The sequence below is a fragment of the Sylvia atricapilla genome, chromosome 3 (genome assembly GCF_009819655.1).
Source record: "Sylvia atricapilla isolate bSylAtr1 chromosome 3, bSylAtr1.pri, whole genome shotgun sequence".
Classification (NCBI taxonomy): domain Eukaryota; kingdom Metazoa; phylum Chordata; class Aves; order Passeriformes; family Sylviidae; genus Sylvia; species Sylvia atricapilla.
The window spans coordinates 97,612,802-97,636,319 of NC_089142.1; the positions used below are offsets into that span (position 1 = coordinate 97,612,802).

Sequence of the window (23,518 nt, forward strand, 5' to 3'; positions counted from 1 at the left end):
GCCTCAAATTGCCCACTATGAGAGGTATATCCTCTCACAGAGTGAGGAAGAACCTCTCAGGGAATTAATTCATGGTCCAGTTACTTTTACAAAAAGTGAAGGGTTTTCCATGGATTCTTCAGCTTCTCATTTCAACGCTTAGGGATGAAGCATTTAAGGTCTTGAGAAAGCTCAGTGGAGATCATAGGATGTTATGATTTGCATCCTATGCAGTGGAAGGACTTAGATCAGGTGGTAAATATGCTAACAAGGGGAATGTGCAAAGAATAGAGAATCAAATCCATTTAACCTACTGGCTCATGGCTTCCCTCTAAAGCTTTTATCCTCTGTCTGCTACACCTGGCTGCTTTCCCTTAGAAATTTTAATTGCTGGAAGAGACATGCACACAGTCTGCTCCACCTGTGGAGGACTGATTCCATCTGGCTCAGTACCGTTGGTGAGTGGAGTACAGGAAGACCTTGGCTGGTCATATACGGCTGGATCTGGTGCCTGCTCATACACAGGGCTGTGGCTGGACAGCAGGCAGAAGGTTAAACACAAGGTGGATCATTTGCTGTCTGAGAAGTGACTGTTCCTGACACATAAAATGCTTCATTGCATCTTTTGTTCAAAGATTTCCAGGTAATTTGGAAAAGACTTTAAAACAATGCACAGTCAAGTTCAGCTGGGAAGTTTTCAAAGCACACAAAGTAGCATCATTGATTCAACACACACTGTTACAGTCAGGGGAGCTGGCCGAATTTCTTGAAGATAAGATTACATATTCATGTGTTTTAAACCTTTATTTTTGAAAGCATTGTTTTTTTTCATGCTATCTTTTGGTTTCCAGACATGTAATAAAATTCAGTTCTTTTTCAAACAAATGCCAGAGTGAAGTGAGAACTGGTGGAAAGTTAAAATAATTTTATCAGGCACTGTGAATATTCTGCACACCCAAAAACCAAATCTCAAATATTTGTTCTTCACTGTAGCTCAAAGTGTGCGAATTGCTCTCCACTTCTTTTCCTGGGGAGCAGCAGAATGAGAAATTCTTCTTCATATATGTTTGTCTGCCTATGTAAAGTGCAGCTGGTCTCCAGGCTGTTTTCTTCCTTTGTTTTTCTCTTAAATCTATCTCTGTCTATTGCTCATGTTGCAGCCATGAGGGCCATGGCTGTAAAAAGGGAAGGTTTAGAGGGGGGAACAGCATTTTTCATCTGCAGAAAAAGTAAGCAAGTTGTTAGGCACTTAAATTCTTTTTCAGCTCTGAAATGTCTTACTGTACAACAAATGAAAATTGGATTTTCATTTCCAGCTTTATCTTTTGAAGATTTTCTCTTGGTTGCCCTTGAGGGTCAAGCTTTGTGGATCGCTTGTAGAGTGGGTTTATAACAAATGAGGACTCTGTGTGGTTGAACAGTACAATCTGTGGTTGTTTGTTTTCTCACAGGGACTGCTGCTGACCTTCAGCTTGGATGGGAGTAACAATCAACTGGTGCCTTACTGAGACCCGTGTCCTCGGGTGCCTGGGGCAGGGATTTTGAGTCTCAAAGAGCCTCCTCGGTGGGAGACTCTTCCACATACTGTATCATTATGGCATGTGAACCATTTCTTAAACTTTGCATCCCAGTTAATTTTTTTTCAGTTCACACTGTACTAACTGATTGTGATCACCTTGTTAGCACTGATGGAAATGATTTGCCTGCTGAGATTTTAGTCATGATTTCTCCCAGCAAGGGGTGGTGCAAATGTTTAACATAGTTGCTGATATTAAAAAAAGGCCCAGGACATCACTCTTTGGTGTTTTTCGTGGGGGGATGAGAAACATCTGTCTTAAATGTTGTGAGGGAAAAAATACCTCAGGATGAATTTCATGTGTGAATCTGTGGTGTTCAGCAAGATGGAATGTGAACTCTTGGGGAAGATCATATCATTTTCTGAAATGAGGCAAAAAGGGGAATATAGTTATCATAGGAGTGTGAGTCGTGGCTTTCTAAAACCTAATACATTCCATTTTTCTGTTAGCCTTTAGTTTATCTTGCTGCCTTTTTTTTTTTTTTTTTTTTTTTTTTAAATTTGGGAGGGGAAATAACTTCATGCCACAATGTGATTGAATAAAGACTGTCATTCATGTTGCAACACGTTATGAAAATATCCTGGAGAGTCTAAAATAGTCCAGAGAGAGACATAGAATAGCCTTGTGTTTGGCTTCAAAGCTGTAGTAAAAGTCAGTGGGGTCACTAGTTATGATTTCACTCAGATTTACAGTAATATTAAAGCCTTGAAAATGTAGTGATAAATGCTCAGTTAGAATTGGGTGAGCCCCTGCTTCTCCTGGGAATGCCACTGTCCCTACCCACCCCCGCTGACTAAGAAGAAAATTTTAAAAGCCAGGATTAAATTTACTTTTTGTACTTATTTTCACTATCAGGAATTCTTCTGAAGAGACACGCCTCATCTGAGAAAACCAAGGGTTTCCAGCAGAACTGTGCAGTGTGACATCCCTCCAGAATCCTCAGTGGAAAAAAATTATCCTGGTGTCATTGGAGACATCAGCATGCCTTTTCTGCTGTGCTTGAAAAAAAAGAAGTCACCTGTGCCTTTAGGCAGGAGTATCTTTCAAAAACATACCCCTCCTATCCAGCAGAGCTACCAGGCTTTGCTGGAGTCGTGCTTGAAGAACAAATGCTTGTTCACAGATGACACCTTCCCTGCTCACATCAGCTCCATTGGAACAGGAGCGCTGCTAAAGAAACTGCCCCAAAATTTACAGTGGAAGAGGCCACACGTAAGTGACTTTCAGTCAGTTCTGTGTGTAAGAGGATGATTACAGATAATAGCCAGCAAATAGTTTTAGCATTGAACAGACTACTTTTAGACTTTAATTTAGGTGTACTTTAATGTCTCCAGGGATTACATTTATTGCATCAGGTGTCATTTTGGAAGCTGGGGTACATGGAGTCTCATAATTGCCTTTGAAGCATTTGTTGCCCAAAATCATAACCAGCCTTGTTCAGTTTATATCAAGTAACACTTGGAACAGGCAGGGAGAGGAGGTGAAGGGAGCAGGGAGAGTTGGTTTCCTTGGAGCTCACAGCTACAGTAATTGCACTGTGGTTCTGTGGTGACAGGTGAGATCCTTCTGCCCAGAGTTCAAGATCATGACCTTTTAGAAGATTTCTGATTTTATAGACAGTTCTTAGCCGTGACCCCTCTCTCCCATGGACCTCATGCTGTTATGATGCTGGAAGCTGCTACTTTCCCAGACAGGGCAAGTGCTTTATCCTCTTGCTGGGCTGTGAGTTTTTTTCTTATTTTCTTTATTTTCCCCCTGCTTAACTGTTTAGTCTATTGTTCTTGGAGTAATCTTTCCCCAGCTTTCAAGGCTAAGCTTCTATCATAACCAGTGACTGAGCATCAGCCTGTGAGTTGTTTTTAGTTTTAGGGCCTTTGTTTTCTACTTGTGCTCACATTTTCAAGGCCTTTGCTGGAATTCCAGGCTTAAACTGAACATCACAAGAAAAGACAGACACCCAGGTGCAAGGGCTGGTCACAGAGCATGTTCTCATAACAAAAGGGTAGATAACAAGTGTGGGAGGTCAGGACAGGGGCCTGGCACAGTTAGATAAGGCCTGTTACTAGTAATGCCAGTTCTGCTCTTAGTGAGCCACTGAGCAGAGACTATTGACAATCAAATCCTCCTGAAAGCAATGTACAGAATAATGTGAGAATTTCAGAATTACTTTGTCTGTAGGGAATTCAGCTAGGTAATACCAGATAGCTTCTCCCAGCTAAGTTATTTTCTATCTGTCATATTGTGAGATTGGGGCAATTTAACAAAATTGTCATATTTTATGAGATTTAAGCAACTTTCCAGAAGGATTGAATTTCTGCCAAAAAAAAAAAAAAAAAGATCAGCATGGGTTCTGGCCTCTACAAAGCCCTTGAAGTGTCCAATCCTCAGATACTGGAATGGACTTGAAACCTCCTCTGTCTCTCAGTCAGCTATTCTGTTGCTCTGCTATGATTGTTGAGGTGTCCTGTGTAGGTCCAGGAGCTGGACTTGATGATCCTGATGGGTCCCTTCCAACTCAGCACATTCTGTAATTCTATGGTTCTAAAACTGCCTTGTGAAGAAGGCAGCTGTTTGCTCTGGGTGCCAAACTTTCTGAGCAAAGACTATCTGAGGATGGATCCCTCTGCTGCAGAGGAGATGCTGAGATTCTGCCATTCAGGCTTGTAGCTTGCTGCATCTATGACTGATGGCCTGCAAACTGAACACCCAAACTCACCAAGGGCAGGGCTTGGGGTCTAATTACTGTGACTGCCTTCTGAGGGTTTGCTGTTTCTTTGCTACTGCACGCAGGGGAAGCCAACAGTGTGAAACCTAGCTTGAGCAATTTCTGGGTCATTTGAGTGAAATGTAATTTTGACACTTAGGTTATTAATCTAACACCAGAGGCACTTGTGAAGGGAAAAAAGCTGCCACATTACTTCTCTCTGTACAATTATTCACAAACCTATTCTTGTCACAGCAACAAGAATTCTGTAGCAGCCATCAGTCTATAGCTCAGTTGTCAGTCAAGCTGTGGAGATGTCAGCCAGGTTGGGTGAAAGTTTGAAGGGTTATGCTCTGCCCTCATAACCTCTTTTGGCTGGCACTTGTGTGGAGGAGCAGGACTGGCAGGTCTGAAGGGTTGTCTTCTCAGCATGGTGTCCATGGAAAGCCATGGTGATGCATCTGAGCACCAGTGACTTATGCTGGAGACCAAATTCAATGTAGACCAAGCACAAATGTGTGCCCAGGCTGGTGTCAGGTTAGCCAGAGCGTGTAACAATAGATTTATACCTGAGCCAGATCAATGTCTGCTGGGACAAAGGACTCTCAGTATTTTAAAAGCTTTAACTCTCAAGCTAAATCAGCTCATGTTACTGGCTTAACTCTCTCTCTCTATTTTTTTTTTCCCTTCATTTTGTGCTTCCCAGGCTTTGCACAAAAGTCCCGTATTTTATGCTGCAAACAGAAAGCAGCTTGATCTCTGCCAAGGACTGGTGGGTAAGGAAACTCCTTTGTATAAATATCTAAGTATTCTTACACAAGATAACATTTTGCATGGAAGTTTGAATGTATAAAACTTGGCATGGTAATAGAAGGTATCCATCTCCTCTCTCCACTTGGCATAGTGTGGATGAAGCAATCATTTACTGGCATAGGCTCAGTAAATAAGCTGGCAAGCTTAGAGGTGGGATTTGAGGCATGAGAGGTGTCTCCACAAGCTGAAGTCACCACTGTGTGTTATTTCTGCCCATACTAATAGGAAGTGATCTTAGCTCTTACTGGTCTGTGGTGTTGCTGCTTGACAGTTGAACAGAGACCACAGAAGGACTTCATATTTGTACCTAATGCTCAGTGTGTTTTCACATCTCAGCCTTACAGTTAAAAAAATAAACTCTTTGCCTGTGTTGCCTAAAATAAAAGACTATATTGCCATCTGAAGAACAGGTAGAGGTGGGACTAAATTAGTTTTTAAGTGCTTTATGTTCTTAAAACCAAAGTTTGCTAAGTATAGTTTGCATGTGAGATGTACTGGAAATTATTTTCTTTTCTGAAAAGCGAATGTTTTCAAAGAAAAACGGAATTTTTTTTAAATGGTGTGCCTTTATAGAGAACAGAAAAAACCCCACACAATGTCGGTAAAACACAGAATGTTTCCATTGACGGTTATTGCTTGCTATATTTCTTATTTAAACAAACAGTACCCAAATGAAAATATCATGAGAGAACAATTATAAACCAATCATGGTTAAGTAAAGAACATGTCTGGATCATCTAATTTTGTGTGTATGATTTGTTATAATTGTAAAGACATAAGCACAACAGCCTTTTTGCTGGGATCTTGGTGCTGTTGCTGAACTTGGCTGAGAGCTCTCACTTTTCAGCCAACTGCATGTGTCCGTTTGTTTTGGCACAGAGAACTGCTGGTTCCTGGCGGCCCTGGAAGCCCTGACGTTCCACCAGGACATCTTGGCTGCAGTTGTGCCACAAAACCAGAGCTTTGAGAGGAAATATGCGGGCATTTTCCACTTCCGGGTACAGCTGCTCCCCCAGATTGCAGGGGATCTCCGATATCCTCTGCTGTGTTTTGTGTCACACCCTTAGATAATTTGTACGTGGTTCCCTTTGGCCAGGGGCAAGTGGCCAGAGGGTATCCCAATCTGGAGAGGAGCCCATCACCCCTCCCACCAAATAGCTCAGGCAGTGAATCAACTACAAGCCACTGAGGAAACACCTCTGCTTGGCTGCTCTCTCCAGCTGTGTCCTACCCATATTTTAACACAGACAAAATGCCTTTTCAAGAGTGGCAAAGCCAGCAGGACCTGAGCACATCAGCTCCAATCTTCTACCCCTTTGCCCACCTCTTGGTACAACTCTGCAGTTAGGAATTCCCCAGAAATCTACCTGTGGCTAACTTCCCCACTTACTCCTTTTACACCTGATACATGCTTTGTTTTCTCCTCTGGCCGGGTGGGGCTGAGCAGCTGGCTCTGTGGGTGAGTCAGCAAATCCCACTGACCCACAGCAGCTTGTTCTGTGCCCACAGCTAGGCCATCTTGCCTTTCCTGTTTTTCCAAAAGGGAGGTCCCCTCCGAGGGAAACATCAGCTCATTCCTTTCCCCTGACAGTTCTGGCACTTCGGGGAATGGATTGACGTGGTGGTTGATGATCGCCTGCCGGTGAATGAGGCGGGGGAGCTGCTCTTTGTTTCCTCGGTGGATAAGAACGTGTTTTGGGGAGCCCTTCTGGAAAAGGCATATGCTAAGTAAGTGACTCATTTCAAGTTATGCAAATAGTCTCTCTGAAATATGTTGCTTGGTGCCTACACAGTTTGTTCTTGTTTATAAATGCATCTCCTAGGCCTTGCTACATTTGGAGTGTAGTAGATGGCTCTCATCCTTCTATTATTACACATAAAAGCTAGTATTGCAGTAGCTATTATCAAACCAGACCCTTGAGTTTAAATCCAGGAGTTTAGGTGTGAAAACAGCCCTATTGTAGAGGGTTGTCCTCTGAGTGTTATTATTGTTTGCAGTGTATTGGCTGAGGCTGATGCCTTCCTTGTAAATATCACAGAGGAGTGAAACACCACTGATAGATATTTTCAAATGTGAAATTTCCAAAGCCTCCTTTAATGTATTATCAGTGTGAGAAACCTCCAAAGATTTTGATTTTGGAGGTCTGCTGAAGCGCTGAGCTTTGTTTTGGTAGATGTTTTTGCTCTCAGGTCTGCAAAGCTGAGGCATGTGGCAAGTCGTATGGCAGGGTGAGAACCATGGCTTCTCTCCAGGGTGTTTTGTCTACAGTAGTAGTATCAGCACAAAGAAGAAAGCAGCAAGGCCTAACTGATGGAGTTTGTTAATATTTGGCTGAAATAATCTTTGCAAAGCAGGGAAAAATACTCTAGTTAACACTGAGAGAAAGATCACACAAAGGTGAGAAGGTTTGGTTATTTTCATTTGGTGTTAGTGTTGGAATGAAAACTGTGTTAGTGTTAGACTTGGCCAAGTTCCACTGGAGTGATAAAGAAAATCGGATTGGAGACTGAGCTCTCAAGACAGTGTTTCTCAAGGCACTATATCTTAGATACTGCACAGAGGCTGGTGATAAATTCGGGCAGCATTCTCTAAGGCAGAGTTATCAAAGAGTTGTGATGGGCATGTTCTCATTACAGTGCAGTCATGGATGACAAGCGAGCAAAGAGTCCTAGAGTCCCTTTCAGGCTATGGTCAGTCTTGGAGGCAATTTTGTAGATTCACCTCTTCCTAAATGCCAAAAATTCCCTTAAAATTAAAGGGAATTGCAGCCTTCCTTTTGCTTTTTGCACACTTTTTTAATGTTTTCATTGACAAGCTTTTCTCAATCTGTCATCTCTGACTATAACCCAGAGAATATGTTGATGTCTTTTTTTCTTAGGCTCTATGGCTCCTATGAAGATCTGCAGATTGGGCAAGTTTCAGAAGCCTTGGTGGATTTTACAGGGGGCGTCAATACAAGGATCAAGCTTGCAGAAGCTCCTCCTGATCTGTGGGATATCCTGACAAGAGCCACCTACAGCAGATCTCTCATGGGCTGTCAGACACACTTAGGGGTGAGGCTTGGAGTGACATCAACTGGCTTTACAGCTAAAAACCTTTCCAGACCCATTTCCTTCTGCTCACATGGTCGTTGTGACTCAAAATGTATCAAAGCTGCTACACCTGGCTTTCTGTAGAAGTCATGGATTGATGGATGGGTTGATCTGCTCATGGATTGATTCCCTGATTCTCTCAGCTCCCTATTGCTATGTAACGGAACTGGTTTATCTATCAAAAAAATTCTGTTAAATAGAGACCTACTGCATTCTCCCATTTTTACATTCTCCCATTCTTCCATTTTTACAGATGGTGCAGTGAGGTAGAGACACACATGGAATAAAGTTATAGCTAAGGTAGAGAGCTGGGTTGTTCAGAACATGAATTCAAGTCTTGCCTTCTAAGCTTTATGCTACCACCTCAGCTCTTGGGAAACTGCTTTTCTGAAAATCAAAACCTAACTTCCTGGACTTCCTTTACATGAGGTGGTCTCTAGCTGAAGATCCACAATTTAGGATGGCCATTAACAAGCAACCTTCCAATTCCAAACATACTGCAAAACCTGGCTCTTAAGAGCTTCATTTTATTTATTTATTTATTTCATTTTCTGTTCTCCATCTGCTTTGAAAGCCATTGCATATACGAGTACAGGTGTCTGGTATTGCTGTATGAGTAGGGATAGAATAAAAGATTTATTTTCCTTCTGTTTCTCTTTCTTGTATGCAGACAACAAAGGTCCTGAAGAATGGGCTTGTTGCTGGCCATGCCTACACAGTAACTGGTATTAGAAAGGTAAGACCAGCCCAAGTATCCTGGGTCCAGGTCTATTTAGATATTAGCAATTTTTATTGCATTCGTCGGTTCAACCATTGATCAGAGCAACCATAATATCCCCTCCCCAATACTCTTTTTGTAATCTAAGGATAAAATAGACTGTGGGCTTTGTTAAGATTCACGTTATAAGTGTGTCCATTTTAATTTTGAAGCCTTGATGTGAAGGACAATTGTTATGGATCAGTGTATCTCTAAGGGTGGGAATGATTCACAGGGCTCTGCTGAGACTATCACCTAGAAATGCATCTTAGCTGTTAAGAATGAAAGGACTGGCCTTTGGGGCTGCTGGGAGGATGTGCTGAAACTTGGGGATTGCTTTTTACTTGAGGTAAAAAGCCTTCCTCTGAAGCCAGTGGAGAGGCCATAGAGAAGTAAGGATGTAAAGGCCAAAATATGAAAAACTGCAGATAGAAATGTGAGTTGGGGTGGAGTAAGGGAACTGAATTGTGCTCCTGTGCAGACAGTGCAGGGGGGGGAGACCCCACTAATCTGCAGAACAACTGCTGGGAGTCCCCTTAGGATATTTGTCTAGTGGTAAAGGACTTGAAATAATACATCCCAAAGAGTGGGAGCTTTTTCCTTCTGAGTTTGTGGATGGCTATCTTGTCCAGCTTCAAGAGGAGGTTGACAAGGATAGCAAAGACTCTGTAGAGCTTTTGACATTTTGGTGAAAGTATGTTCATACCTATAGCAAGAGATACTAGGAAGGGCAGAAGAGATGAGCTGGATGAGGCACATCTGTGTCTCCCACAGGTGGAGCAGGAGTTTATGTGTGGAGTTTTTCAACAATATGTCTGTTGGTCTGGCTCCTCTGATGAGATGAAGAGCCAGGCAGTCCAAAGGGGCTGACCAAGCATGTGGAAACGGTGTGAAGTCAGCTGTTCTGCTGTGTGCTGTAACAAAGCCCCTGATTGGCCTGGCTCCCTCTCCTCCCACCATGGCATCCCAGTTCAGGAGGCATTTGTCTGTGTGGTCACCTGAGGGGGCTGCATTGTGCTGTGCCATTGCACTGGGGTAGGGCTTGGCTTTCACTCAAGTACAAAATGAGCAGATGTTGGAAAGGAAGAGGAATGTACAGTCAAACCTTTAGATTAGAAATCTGTCATGTCTCTGGTTTCAGTTTAGCATGTGAGATGAAGCACCTTAATCTCTTTGTTGCTGGCATTCAGAGTTGCATGTTCAAAGATTTTTATCATCATACTTGCTGTCATCTATGAGAACAAACAAAATTGTTGTTAATATCTGACACAGTACGATGATATAAACCAGATAAGAACTGCTGAGACCTTGGTAAGCACAATGTTAATATTTTCTGCAGGTGACCTGTCAATATGGACCAGAAAACCTAGTGAGACTGAGAAATCCATGGGGAAAAATTGAATGGAAAGGAGACTGGAGTGACAGGTGAGTTTGAAAGAGGAAAGGTGTGACAGAGTGGAGGAAAGATTTCTTGGAGGAAAGATGCTGCCATCTTCAGGCATGAATTAATGTTGAGGGCAGCAGTAAGGTAACAGTTGCTTGCACAGACCTTTGGTGTCAAAGCAATGACTCCACAGATTATGTGTCTCCAACAGACAGTGCTGCTGTAGCTGGCCTCACTTCACAAATGCAGCCTCAATCAGATCAGTTCTACTTTTTCTTTCACTAAATGCCAGAGGAAACATAGCATGAGCATGAGATGCTGATCACCTTGCTGTGATGTGGAGAGCATGCAAAGGGACAGATATCTGTGCCGGAGGCTCTAAAAAACCCCCAGTCATTTTTCAGGGGAGGGCTCAGGAAAAATCTTCCACAAGCTGCAAGGTGTTGGAATTGGGTAAGTAGAAATGAGTCCTTGGTCCTGGCTACTCAGAGAAATACAGCTCAGATCAGAGGAAGCAACTAGTGAGGTAAATGGGCTCTATATTTGCATCTACTTGATTTTTATTTTTTTTAATTAGGACCCATGAAAGACAGTTGTTTTCATTCTAGATCATGGGCAACTCTATACTTGTGTCCTGTTCCACTTCGAAGTGGAGCATGTTTCTTTCTTCCAAGCTTCCTTTCATTCCCTGCGCAGGCTGTTTGCTGGGGCTCGGGGCATAGAAAGGAGGGAAGAGTACAGAGGTCGTTGGGAATGTGAATGGCTTTCACCTTGTCTACAGAGCAGTAACTTCTCTGATGCGTGTCTGTCACATAATGACAACACACCAGCTGTTCTGTTGAAGAGCATAATGAGCAACATACTGCAGGCCTGCCTTTGAAACGACTCCCAGCTGCCTCTTGTGCTGTCCTAGTCATTCATTCATTATGCCAAACACTCTTCCTATTATGTCTCCTTTGACAGAAAATTAACCAACAAAGCAGGTCTAGATTTTTATGTTTTAAGTACTTGGAAGCTGAGTGTTCAAGTGAAGGGACTGGCTGGTGGAAATGCAACATTTCTGGCTTCTGCTGGAGAAAACTGGAGCCATATAGCTACATCTCATGTGGCCCAGGGTGGTCATGGAGAGTCTTGTGTGGCTGAAGGCATAGTGGGGGACAAGCATGGAGATATGTAGAAACAGGGATTTGGGCTCTTTTTGTAGGGGAAGGTTATATCTTCTGCCTTGAATCTGTGGTCACATTTGGTTAGTCACCTCACGCTTTTTCCCGTAGCTCTTGCAAGTGGGAGCTGCTGAGCCCGAAGGAGAAGATTTTGCTAAGGAAAAAGAAGGAGGATGGAGAATTCTGGTAATGGCACAGTCTTGCTTCTCCCCTCTCTGCCAGTAGCCCTGGGGCTACACTCGGAGCTGAAGCAGCACATTGCCACTTAGGCCAAGGCATAGGTGATGAGTTTTATAGGAGCCCGTGTTCCTCTTGGCTTGATGCTGTGAGAAGCAGTGGCTGTGCAGACATGGGATGCACTGTTCTTCAGTGCAGGAGTGAGGGAGAAGCAGGACATTGCTAGGTGTCCTGGGGCTGCTGGAGATAAAGGGCAGCCCCAGGAGCTTCTGTCCTACTTTTTTTTTTTTTTTTTTTTTTTTTTTTTTTTTTTTTTTAAGCTTCGGGAAGCTCTTGTATGCCTGTTTGTCTGCGGTTTCTCCACAGCTTTTGCCACGAGGTGGCAATGTTGCCGCCCTTGTCATTTCACTGCACTCCCTTTGCTGGCAAGATTAGTTTATTCTCGGTTCTGCTATCCTTTGCTGAAGTTTTAGTCGTGCATTAGCTACTCCTAGATGCTGCTGTGGAAGCAGACGCTTTCTTCTTTACTGCCTAATAAAATATGAGCATTGCCATATGTAACACAGAATGGTGTGGCTTCGAAGTTCCCTGCTCCCTTTTCTTTTCATTTTATGAGCCATATGGACTAAACTAAACTGCTGACAAGATGTCTCTTGGCACTCTTTTCCCAGGATGTCTCTGCGAGATTTTAAGATTCATTTTGTAGATCTGGTGATCTGTAAATTAACTCCAGACCTGATGAGCCAGGAAGATGGGAAAAAGTGGATGTACTCCTTGAAGAGTGGGAGATGGGTTAAAGGAAGTACAGCAGGAGGAAGTCTGGGATTCTGTAATGGTGAGGGGTGCTCTTTTGCATAACTCTGACTTTAGATGCTCTGCTGACTCAGTTAACAGCTCCTTATAACCTCTTAACATAAAATTGATAACAGAAACATGTGCTTCCTGTTTAAGCCTCCACACAAACATCAGAAATAAGCAGCTGAAGGACTTTGACTGGCTTCTGCTATCACAGAAGATGCACTGCTTGCAAACATAGTGCAGTGGGCTGATTATAGAATGAAATAAGCTTAAGGATCCCAGGATCAATTGCCAGCACTGATCTGCGCTAGGACATTAAACTTGTCTGTTAAAATTTGCATCCTCAGCACCTCCAGGGAATGTGTTTTAAGTAAAATGAATTAAACAGTCAGAGGCTCAGCTCTTCTGGAAGCGGAGCAGGTGGAGTCTAAAGCCCATACACCAAGGGTGAGAGAGGAATAGTGATACATTTATAAATAAATTGAGCTCTTAGTTGCATGTAAGCAGAGATATAGTTCCTAGTTCCTGGGTCTTTCTCCTGTCTTAGATAGTAGTGGCACTGCTAAACTTGTAAACTGCACCTTAAAAATTCTTACGGGGTCTGGAGATCCAGACAACCTGTGATCTATTCAGTCCAATGCCAGGCATCATGCGAGAAGCTGGCAATCACGTCTGTGATGGATAATGACATCAGAATGTTTTTCTTCTTTTACTTAGGCAACTTTTGGATGAACCCTCAGTACTGGCTGAATGTGTTGCCAGTTGAAGACAGTAGGAAAAGCCCAAGTACATGCAAAGTGGTTATATCCCTCATGCAGAAACACAGCACCAAACACCGGAACCGAGCCCCTCACCTTTTCATTGGATTTTTACTCTATAAGGTGAAGGTGCAAAGATTTGCTTTGATTTTCTGGCTCTCACCAAACAACAGAACGTCCAGCCCCTGGAGATTGTAGTGTTCAGCAGGCCAAGAGTTTTTGTTGTGTGCAGGGTGATTTCTGCTCTTTCCTCCTGCCTGTGCTCAGTCTCCTCACACATCAGGGCTAGGCTTCCTCAGGCTCTGTGCCCCCCTTGCTGCCTCTCTAGCATGCTGTGTGTCACCCTGCACAGGTGATTTATTTTGCTGCCTCTGAGGTTATGTGCAATAGCTGGAAGAGGGTGCCAGGAGTCCACTTTGGGGCAGGAAGAGCTCTGCCCTCAGGTTATTTCCAACCATGGTAGAATTGTGCCTAAAAAGTATTCTTAGTATAATGTGGCAGCTGCTTATGTGTGCATACTGCTAGCTCCCTGTGTATCCAGAGGTAAATGCATATCACTAGGAGTTTCCTACCTTCAGTTCTCTGCTTATCTGAGTACCTTGAGAGCCACTCTTCTCCAGAAAACAGAGCCACAGGTCTTGTTTCTCTGTGAGCTTGTAGAGTTATGGAGAGGTGACTGTGGGGAAGGGGTTTTGGGTGGAATGACTGCAGTTTCTGAAGGCAAAGACCCCATATGTATGTGTAGCTGCTCTGCTTCCCTGGAATTACTTGGCTGTGTTTTGTGAGACACAGAGATCCTGACTGACAGACACTCTGTTTCTTTTCTTCCTGCAGGTGGGCCTACAGGTGAGTCCCTTGTCACCACTGCTGGCTGTTGTCTGGGGGACCTGGGCTGGTGCTGCTGTTAAGACAATGCTGAATGTGGTGTGTTTGCCTTTGTTCCTTGGCTGACAGTGAATGACAGTATTCGAATTTCAGTGAGGCACCACAGCAAGGCACTACTAATGCAGAACCATCCTCTGAGTCCACTGAAAAGCAGCATATCCAGAGAGCTCATTGGCCTCGAGAGGGGCATTAGTTTTTCAGCTTCTGTCCTGGGTCTTCAAAGGTATTAGAAGTAGCATCAACCTTTACCTGATGGAGCACTTCATCCCTGCTGCAGTTGTGGAATGATGCTCCAATTCTTGGCTGTGTTGTGGGAGTCAGAGTTGCCTTTCTGCTGCCTTCCAGTCCTGGCATGAGGTGGGGAAAGAGCCTGTGCCCCTTGCGAGTCAAAGATCTCCTAGGGAGCTCAGGTTCCTGGCTGTCTGATGGTACAGTGTTTTCAGCTTCTTCAGGTCAGCTGTATTTCTAGCATTTTCTTTATCCAAGAGCCTTTGAGACTTAAGAAAGGGCCCTGGAAGTTAAATCCTTATGTAAGTCCCGATTTTGGCCCTGACCTCAGAGGGCTATTTAAAACAGGGAAATATTTAGCTCATTTTGTCTTTAAAGGGGATATCTTCCACTCTGTTACTACTGATATGAGAGTACACCTCTTAAATGAGAACTTGGACTGGCAAAGAACGTTTGGGTATATGGTTAGGGCAGCACATTTGTATTCCTACTTACTGTAGATCCAGCTGGTAACCATGAGGTAAGATGCCATTCCTTCCTGACTTAAATATCTTGGGCACTAGCAGGGTTACCTTCAAGGTAAACTTTCTGGCAGAGGGGGTCTGAGTGTGGCCCTTGCACACCTGGGAATGGTGGCAGCCAGGACTTCAATTTAACGTTTGTAGTGGTTGCCAAGATCAATATGGAGAGATGGCAAGCTGAGAGCATCTAAAGTATTGGAACTGCTGTCAACAGAGTATTGACTGGAATATAAAACTTTGAATTTAACATAAGGGGCATGAGGAGGAGTAACCCTGAACCCTTCATAAGAAAGATTGCTCTATTAGTAAGAAAAATACTGGCAAAGGAAGAGGAATAGCATCTTCCCATGAGGCTGCAGAGTAAAATGGCTAAATGTTTTGAGGAACAGCCAAGATCAGAAGGTGACAGTAGTTTTAGCTAGCAGGATTATTTATTGGGCTTGTGTACTGGGCACTCAGTGGCATTAAAATTTGTTCCATGTTGCCTGGATGAACATTTTATCCATCATCCTGTGGCAGAAAAGGGCCTGCAGAGCAGAGTCCCAGACAGATCAAGGACACTTGCATGAAGTTAGGAGAAGGGCTTGGGTTGCTCGTGCAGTATACTCAGATCACAAGTGTTCTGAAAAATCCTCTGCTACCAGATCCCTAGTGCAAAGGACAAGCTGGGGACAAAGTATGTGGTCCCTGTGGGAACAGAGGTGTTCTGGCTAGTGAAGGGCAGCCTCTAGAGCAGTTCCTGCCTGCAGTCAGTTTGGCCCATATGGCAAAGACTTCTGCAGAAGCCACATTGACAGGAACAGCTTCTCATCCCGAGTTCTTGCTGCTGTTCCTTACAAGTAGTGTAAGGTTTTTTTGTAAGTTGCAGGAAGCCCAGTCTTTTGTCATATTAGTATTGAGCAAGGGTGCTGCACAGTGAGAACTGCCATGAACTGGGAAGAGACTGAGTCCTGTGGGCTCTGTTACCTGCTGTAGAACAGGCTGAGATGTGAAGGCAGGCCAGCTGTGCCCCGCTTGTGAATCCTCCACGTGCCTTTTGTCCATGTGTTCAGCTGGGGCAGAACACCATTCTCTTACCTTCCTTCCCTGAACAGTACCAGGAGAGCAACAGAAAGCTGCCCCCAGGCTTCTTCAGCCGACATCAGCCCGTGAACAAGCACCAGGTTTTCCTTGATGAGCGGGAAGTGACCTACGACTTCCATCTGGAGCCTTGTGTCTACGTGATTGTCCCATGCACCCTGGAGCCTCAGCAAGAGTCCGAGTTCATCCTGCGCGTCTTTTCCAGGAAGCACATTCTTCGGTGAGATGGTGCTGCCTCTCTGCTGGTACCTAATGCCCTGGGAGAGTCTGTTTCTAGTCTAACAGGGGCAGCATAAAGACTTAATTCCGCAAAAAGTAGCACAATCTCTTTCAGAGAAGCTGGCTCTGGATTTCTCCTGCCATAGGATTTTCAGTGGCTGAAGCACTGAAAATTTTTTGCCTTATCATTTCAAAAAAGGTTGAGATATGCCCACACAATCCTTGCAGTGTGCTCATGCTTGAGACTGTGAGAAGGATAAGAGCTCTTTAGCTTTGTAGCTCCATTAGTTTGCCAGGAACTCCCTGCTGGCAATGCTGGGATGGTTGCTTATACAGAAATGGTGCTTTGGACACTTCAAATGCTAGCAGATTTTGGGGTCCTGTATGGATGAGGCCTTGCCTCGCAGCAGCTGTAACACCAGAGAATAAAACACGCAGCAGGAGCAGGTTGGGGCCCCCTCTGGGAAAGGAGAATGACCCCTGTGGTGAGACAAACACACAGAGATCTGTCCTTGATACATCTGCTTTTTCCCATCTCCAGGGAAATGGGCGGGAACACAAGCTTCACCCTCTCTAAGGTGAGTGGGTGTGAGGGGAGTGGGAGGTCTGTGGTTCAATCTACAGCCCTGAGTGTTGGGGTTTTACTGTTCCTCTGCCCTAGAGGAGAGGCTCAGTGAGAATGTCAGTGCTTGTGTTGCAGCACTTGAAAGCACAGATTTGGTTTATAGACAGAATCCTTTGAACCAAGGGGGCAGATGCAATCAAAAGTGGGGGACAGGCAAAACTTTAGGCAGTTTAGTTGCCCTTTTTGCAAACATATTTTAATGACACCATCTTACTTGCTCTGCAGTCTTTCCTGTCCATAGCTTTTTTGGATACTCGTGGTCCATTCTTGCACTTCTCCCTGTCCTTTTGCAAGCCTTGCACATTTTGGAGACATTATGGGACCTTAGCAGTACTATTCCCATGCAATGGCCTAAAGGTTGTTTCCAAAAGAACTAGTCTCAGTGGCAGTGCATGCACATCTGCAGCTTGTGCTAGGGAATTTATGCATAGTCTGTTCCCCTTCTTTCATCTCCTCTGTTGGGCTGTATAAAGAACAGTGAGCCTTCTCTCTTCTTAGCACTGAGTGAGCCCCATGCATTGCACAGCTTGGGGTGGGGTGAGGGGAATATTTCTCCCCACTAAATGTTATCTGAGTATTTCTCTCCAAGAAATAGAAGTTCTGTTGTGTAAGGAGGTGTCTTAACAGTGGGCTGTGTTAGTGATGTAACACCGATTGCAGTGGTGGGCAGAGGGTGGAAAGGGCAGGGAATGGAATGCCATTCTGGGAAAGCATCTTTAATAACTTGGTTGACAATATTTTTCTTCTGCAAGTTAATGACTTTTTTTTTGTACCTTCAAAGGAAATTGTTGATAGGTATGAAGGCAAGATTTGGGAGGATTTCTTCGCAAAGCATTTTGAACAGGTAATGGCTTGCATGAGTAAACTCTTCCAGAGCTGTTACGTAGCTCTGTGAAAGTAAAAGCATGTGGATGTTCAAGGAAGGTCTGTGGATGTGTGGGGAGCAGAGAGGGGCTTTGGAGAGGAGGTTGGACTCTGTGTACAGTGATGATCCACATAGCAGATTTGCCTGTGGAGCTTAGCAATGTGATAGCATTGAGACAGGCACACTCCTCTGCACAACAGGGTGTCAGGGCCTGGAACTTAATGTGAATGTGACAGCATCAAGAGGCTCAAGAGATATTAGCGAACTGATGGGCAGAAGGTCCAGAAACAAATGCTAAAGGACTGAGCAGGGCTGTACCCTCTATGATCACTTTTCCAACAGGGAAACAGCAGAACGGACTGCAGAAGCCAATCAGGCTCGTGCTCTCCCTAAACATTAATTCTTGCTGCCTGTATTGGGGACAAAGGGATGGGCTGTGTGGATCCATCCTACCCTTTGGGGCGTTCTTACATTCATTGGGGAAAGTTACCTATTAGAGAACACCCCTGAAATACTGAACCTTATCTCATGCATACTTCATCACAGTTGGATGGCAACTAACCTGCTTTGAGAGGTGAAATAGATATTGGGTATAGATATCATCTTTTCCCCCTAATTTTCCTAGTGAAATATGATCCTTCCTGTGGAAGATTATTTTTAGTGATTTCTCTGGCCTAATTTGGGATAGAGCTGACCATCAGGGATCCCACTGACTGTGGTGAAGGATGCAGGTGTTTCACCTTTCAGAAGAGGTCACTGCATTTATTTAGCATCATACCCTGTAATTGGCCAACACAATTTCACAAAAACAAATTTGCACTTTTAATAGGAATATTTTGAAGGAAGCTGTTACTAAAACTGAGGAATTATTTCACTTTTTACCCCTTGTTTAAGATTTTGGTTTTGAGGATGGCGTGGCTTTGATGTGCTAGAAATTGCCACATACTGTGAAGTGCTGGTCCTTTGCTGTCAGGATGTCCAAGTAGGCAGTTACTGCCATTTCAGAAGGCTTTACCCTGGCATGCCTCAATGATCTGAAAGCAGGTTTTTTATTTTTGAAGAGTGACATTTAAAAAAATCTTCCAAACAAAAAATTGTCACAGCTTCTAGAAAATCTGTAAACTTTAGTATGACAAGGGGGAGGGGGAGTCTCTGCTTTGAAAAGTTTGGGGGAGAAGTATTCCAAAGTTTCATTTTTGGTGTTGTTTGTAAATGATAAAAGGGGAATGTTTGAAGCAGGTCTCTTGATGGTGTGCTTGATGGGACAGATGCCGCCAGGGCTGAAAGTTTAACGGTCTGCATCCTCACTCAGTGGAAATTTGCACTACTGCATTGACCTGTGTGGAGCCCAGAGAGCTTAGCCCAGAGCACACTGCAGCTCTTGCAGGCTCAAAATCTTGTCATATTCAAAGGGAGTCTTTTCTATTGATTTCCACAGTGGCTGGAATGGGGCCAGAAAAGCAGAGAATGAAGATGGGACATGCTGGGAAAACAAAAGAGGGAGAAAAGTGATTTAATACTTAGGAAAAAAAAATTAAAATTCTCTTCTATATCACAGAATCCTGAAATAAATGCTGTTCAACTCCAGAGGATCTTGAATAATATATCTTGGAGAAGTAAGTGCTGAGAAATAATGTTTCTGTAAAATAAGCCCTCTCAGATAAAAGCCTCAGCTCCTGTATCTATGTCTTGAATTCTGGGAAGAGAAGCTGACTTCAGTCTGACTGAACTGACTCTTCTGATGCCATGTTAGATTTCCAGAGCAAAAGGATTTGCTGAGGTGTGAATCAACATGGCAGAAATGTTATAAGCAGAGCTAATCTAGTTTGAATTTCAACAACTGAATGAATGAGCGGGGAGAACAAGCATGGATGCAGATTCTTAACTTGGCCTCCAAACCCAGCTTGGCCTCAGCTTTGCTTCTGAAACTGTATCTCATCTCACCCTGTGCCACTGCAGTGTCAGCAGCACCAAACTAGAAGATATGGAAAGCCTGGTCTGTAGCAATTTGTGTGGTGGAGGATGGTCTTGTTTTCACTTGCATGTGCCTAGCCCATGCTGCTGTTTCTATTTACTCTTCCCTGCTGTGCATGCATAGATTTTCTCCTTGCTCTGTGTTTGGGGGACAGGATGAGGTGCAGGTGGCCTCTGTAACCCATGCTTGTGAGAGCCAGGTGAGCCCTTGAGCTTGTCTCTCTTATGTGTGACAGCCACTCTGTGAGGGCAGCCCAGAGCACTCCACAGGCTCGTAATTTGGTCTTTGGTAAGAAATAACACTACCTGGACAGCAGTGAGGCATTGCAGGGGCTGTTTTCTCTGAACCATGACAATGAAATTACAGATGTAATGATGAATCCAGATTTTCTTCCCAGTTTCTTCCCTGGAAACAATCAATATGCAACATAGAAAATACTCTGTTCAGCTATTACAGGCAGCAATGAAGATGATCAAAAGACTGATGTGATGCCTTTTCCACTTAAACTGAATTTGATATTACTCTCTTTTCTACAGAGGTGGACAGGGATAATTCTGTCTGTGGTAATTGTAAACTGACCCACCAGGCATTGTCTTATCTGTGAGAAAAGTATATACAACAGGGAGTCCTTACTTTTCATAAGTTATTGATTTTAAGACAACAAATTTAAAATCTTTACAGAACTTGATTCATATTTACTAAACAGGGAATTACAATATGAAACTTATTAAAGCATCTTAATTTCCTGCAGAGAAGGGATTGGTGAGTTATGATTCTGTCCCTTACTCTGTGGAAGGTACAGACCAGCTGTAATCATGATTTGCAGTGAGATTAGAGCCTGTTTCTGTTATTCTTCATGTAACTTATATATGAACCAGGAATGCTAAGCTTTGAGGCAGCATCATGTTTTCAGCAGTGCCTGTACTTTTAATTATATTAACAGAGCTGGCAGTGTGTCTGTGAAAGAGAGAGAGATGCTTAGTACAAGGGTTTCAATTAATCTGCAGTGCTGTTCCCCAAAGCTCTTCAGGTCAAGTGACTTTGCTCAAGGTCATGCAGTAAATTCTGTTTGGGATTAGAGCTTTGGATGTCCTTTTCCTTCCATTTTCTCTAATAGCTGGAGATAGTGTACCATATTTCATTCTATATTACATGCCTGCAGGGAGCTCATATTGGATTTTCTGAGACTAGTAGAATCCATCCTGTTGCCTCATATTTTTATCATCATAAATGATACATCTTCTCAAGTGGGTGTAAAGTTTCACAAAGGCTTTGGGGCCTGAACCCTCTCAAGTAAGGGGGAATTTTGTGAGAGGCCATTTTTCTGGGAGATGTCCGATGACTCCCCAAAACAATTCTTTTTTTTCTCTCCAGATTTCCAGAGTTTTCACCTGAATTTCAGTCTGGACTCCTGCCAGGGTATCTTGGCACTCCTGGATGTATCCTTGTCATGAATGATACTTCTGACTCATATAATACTTTACCAGAGCATTATTTCTTAGGCCAGAATAGGTGTTACTGTGATTTTTTTACCACCAGGACAAGGCCCTGCTTATTGAACTTCTCACCCTCCATAATAACAGTTCAGCTGTGACACAATGGAGCTGGTTTGAGAAAGAGTTGATTCCTGCTGCTTCTGAAATCAGCAGCCAGGTTTTCATTGACTTTAGTGGGAGGAGGATCAAGCCTATAAATAGGCACGTGGACTAAGAAATCACTATCCTCATATAATATATCCTATATAATTGCATGGATGTTAGAATGGCTGCAAGTTTTTGGGTTGCTTGGGTTTTTGGTGGTTTTTTTTTGTTTTGTTTTGTTTTTAATATATGTAATGGGTGATTTCTGATGTTTAATTGAGATGTTTTGACTTTAATTCTCCCACTAAGCTGAATGCCACTGGCACACTGAGTATCCAGGAATTCAGAGTCCTGTGGAAAAGGCTGCTTTTCTATTTGGTATGACAGTAATTTCTATGCCCCCTTTCAATATCTCCCTGCTCACAATGTCACCTGTTGGGTCTTGGGTGTTTTGGTTTGTTTAAAAGTACTCCCTCACCCCACAGGAAATTTTCCAGAAGAGAGACACCAAGAGATCAGGAAAGCTTGACCTTGTGGAACTGCATGCAGCTGTACAGGAGACAGGTGAGCCCACAGCATATTTTGGCAAGTCTCATCTTCTTGCTCATGAAATCTGAAAAAAATCACATGACTGGGAAACATCTTGAAAACCTTGTGTAAGGCCCAGGAGAAGTGGAAAACATTATAGTTCGCATGGCCTTGACTATCTTTTCTTCCTTCTTTAGCTGGGTAAACACATCTGAAAATTATTTTGCCATGGAATAGGCTGCCCACTCTTTTCTCAGTGTGGTCTCACACTGAGAGTTGTCTGAAACAAAGTGTCTGCCTATTTCAGACCGAATTTTTAAATCCCTTCCTGTGTGTTGCTAATTGAATTTTAAAAGATTTTGTGGGGTTGTGGGGATGCAGGAGGCCAGATCTAGCTCCTATTAAATTCCTGCCTCTGCTGAAAATGACAGCTCAGAAACCAAATCTGGAAGTGTGGGACTTGCATGGAGGCTGTATTGGTGCCAGACTTCACCAGTGCAGTGTCTGAGGCTTGATCTAGAAATGGAAGATGATACATATGGGTCCAAATACTGGACTGAGCTCTGTTGCTATTGCTGGGTGTTGTGTGGGAGCTGGAGCTCAGCCTTGTAGCTTCTTTTGCATGTTTACACCTTAAATATCATTCCTCTTTTTGGTGCATGTTCACTCAGTTCATCTGAGTCAGTGAAAACACAGTGTGAAACTCAGGCAGACCTCTGCTAAAGCAAACTAAAATCCCAGGCCATGAATAGAGAATGCTTTTGTTCCTTGAAAACGCTGCTGCTGCTTGACATTGGGACTGATGCTTTCTGTTTGAGCTTCCTCTGGATTTTCTTTTTCATCTCCTTTCCTACTCTCTTGGGAATATTGCTCTTAAACCCAGCTGCTGCTATTACTCTCATATCCCATGAGCAAAAGAGACCTATTTGTATTTTTTTTCCAACTCTGGAATGACTGGAAGTATAGGGGAGCAGACCTGAGCCCTTTTAAATTTGAAGAAGATATCTTCATGTAGAGATCTCATTTGGGCTGGCTAATATTTGATTACCTTAGGCCAGGCTTGAAAAACAAAGCTGCTGGTGGAGAAGGGATGAAGACCACTCAGTTGTGCCATCTCATTCTGTTTTCCTTTTTTTCTCCCCTATTTTATGTAGGCATTTCACTCAGCAATGAAGTCTGTAATTTGATGGCAATCAGATATGGTGACCCTGACTTACAGATCAGTTTTGAGAGCTTTGTTTGCTTCATGCTTCGAGTGGAGATCATGGGAGGTGAGGCTGGCGCTCTGAGTCTGGCCAGGCAGGCTGGGCTGAGACATGGCCCCTCTGATGTTCTTCCCACTAGCAGTGGTAAGGTCGAAACTGCAGGACTGGATTTCTGAATAAAGTAAGAGTAATCAGTTTAAAGCAAGGGAGAGAAACAGAGGAAGCCAGGCTCTCTCTTTGCCTCCCCACCAGTCCCTTCTTACAGACATCCAGGCTGTACGTATCACAGAGATTAAGCTCTCTGCATATTTGCACCTGTGTTTTGTAGGAAGAGGTAGGCTAATTGCAGATGGAAGCTAGTTGTTTCCATGAAAAAGACAGCCTAGAAATACACCATTTCCAGGAATAAGAAAGCTCTGAAATAGTCTTTGGTGGACTGCAGTTTGATGGTGAGACAGCTGATACTCAGATCATACTGTAGATACTTAGCACATGTCTCATACTTGTAGTGGTTAAGGTTGGGACCACCAGCATTTTGAGGTTTTACAGATGGATGGGCAGACAATAACATACCTGACTTTATTCAGCTGCTCCAAGTGTTCCA

General features: G+C 43.5%; 1 protein-coding gene across 1 annotated transcript; it reads left to right on the plus strand.

The window, feature by feature from the left end:
• Positions 1-2,032: 2,032 nt before the first annotated feature.
• On the plus strand, positions 2,033-23,274 carry CAPN14 (calpain 14). The gene is made up of 19 exons (XM_066314447.1): positions 2,033-2,768; positions 4,967-5,036; positions 5,953-6,071; positions 6,665-6,801; positions 7,953-8,127; positions 8,837-8,902; positions 10,263-10,348; positions 11,582-11,656; positions 12,319-12,482; positions 13,163-13,344; positions 15,938-16,137; positions 16,678-16,714; positions 17,543-17,605; positions 19,185-19,242; positions 20,976-21,040; positions 21,491-21,559; positions 21,667-21,745; positions 22,864-22,980; positions 23,243-23,274. Exons 1-19 carry the CDS (start codon positions 2,538-2,540, stop codon positions 23,272-23,274), a joined length of 2,025 nt encoding a protein of 674 aa, XP_066170544.1. The 5' UTR covers positions 2,033-2,537.
• The last annotated feature ends 244 nt before the right edge of the window (positions 23,275-23,518 follow it).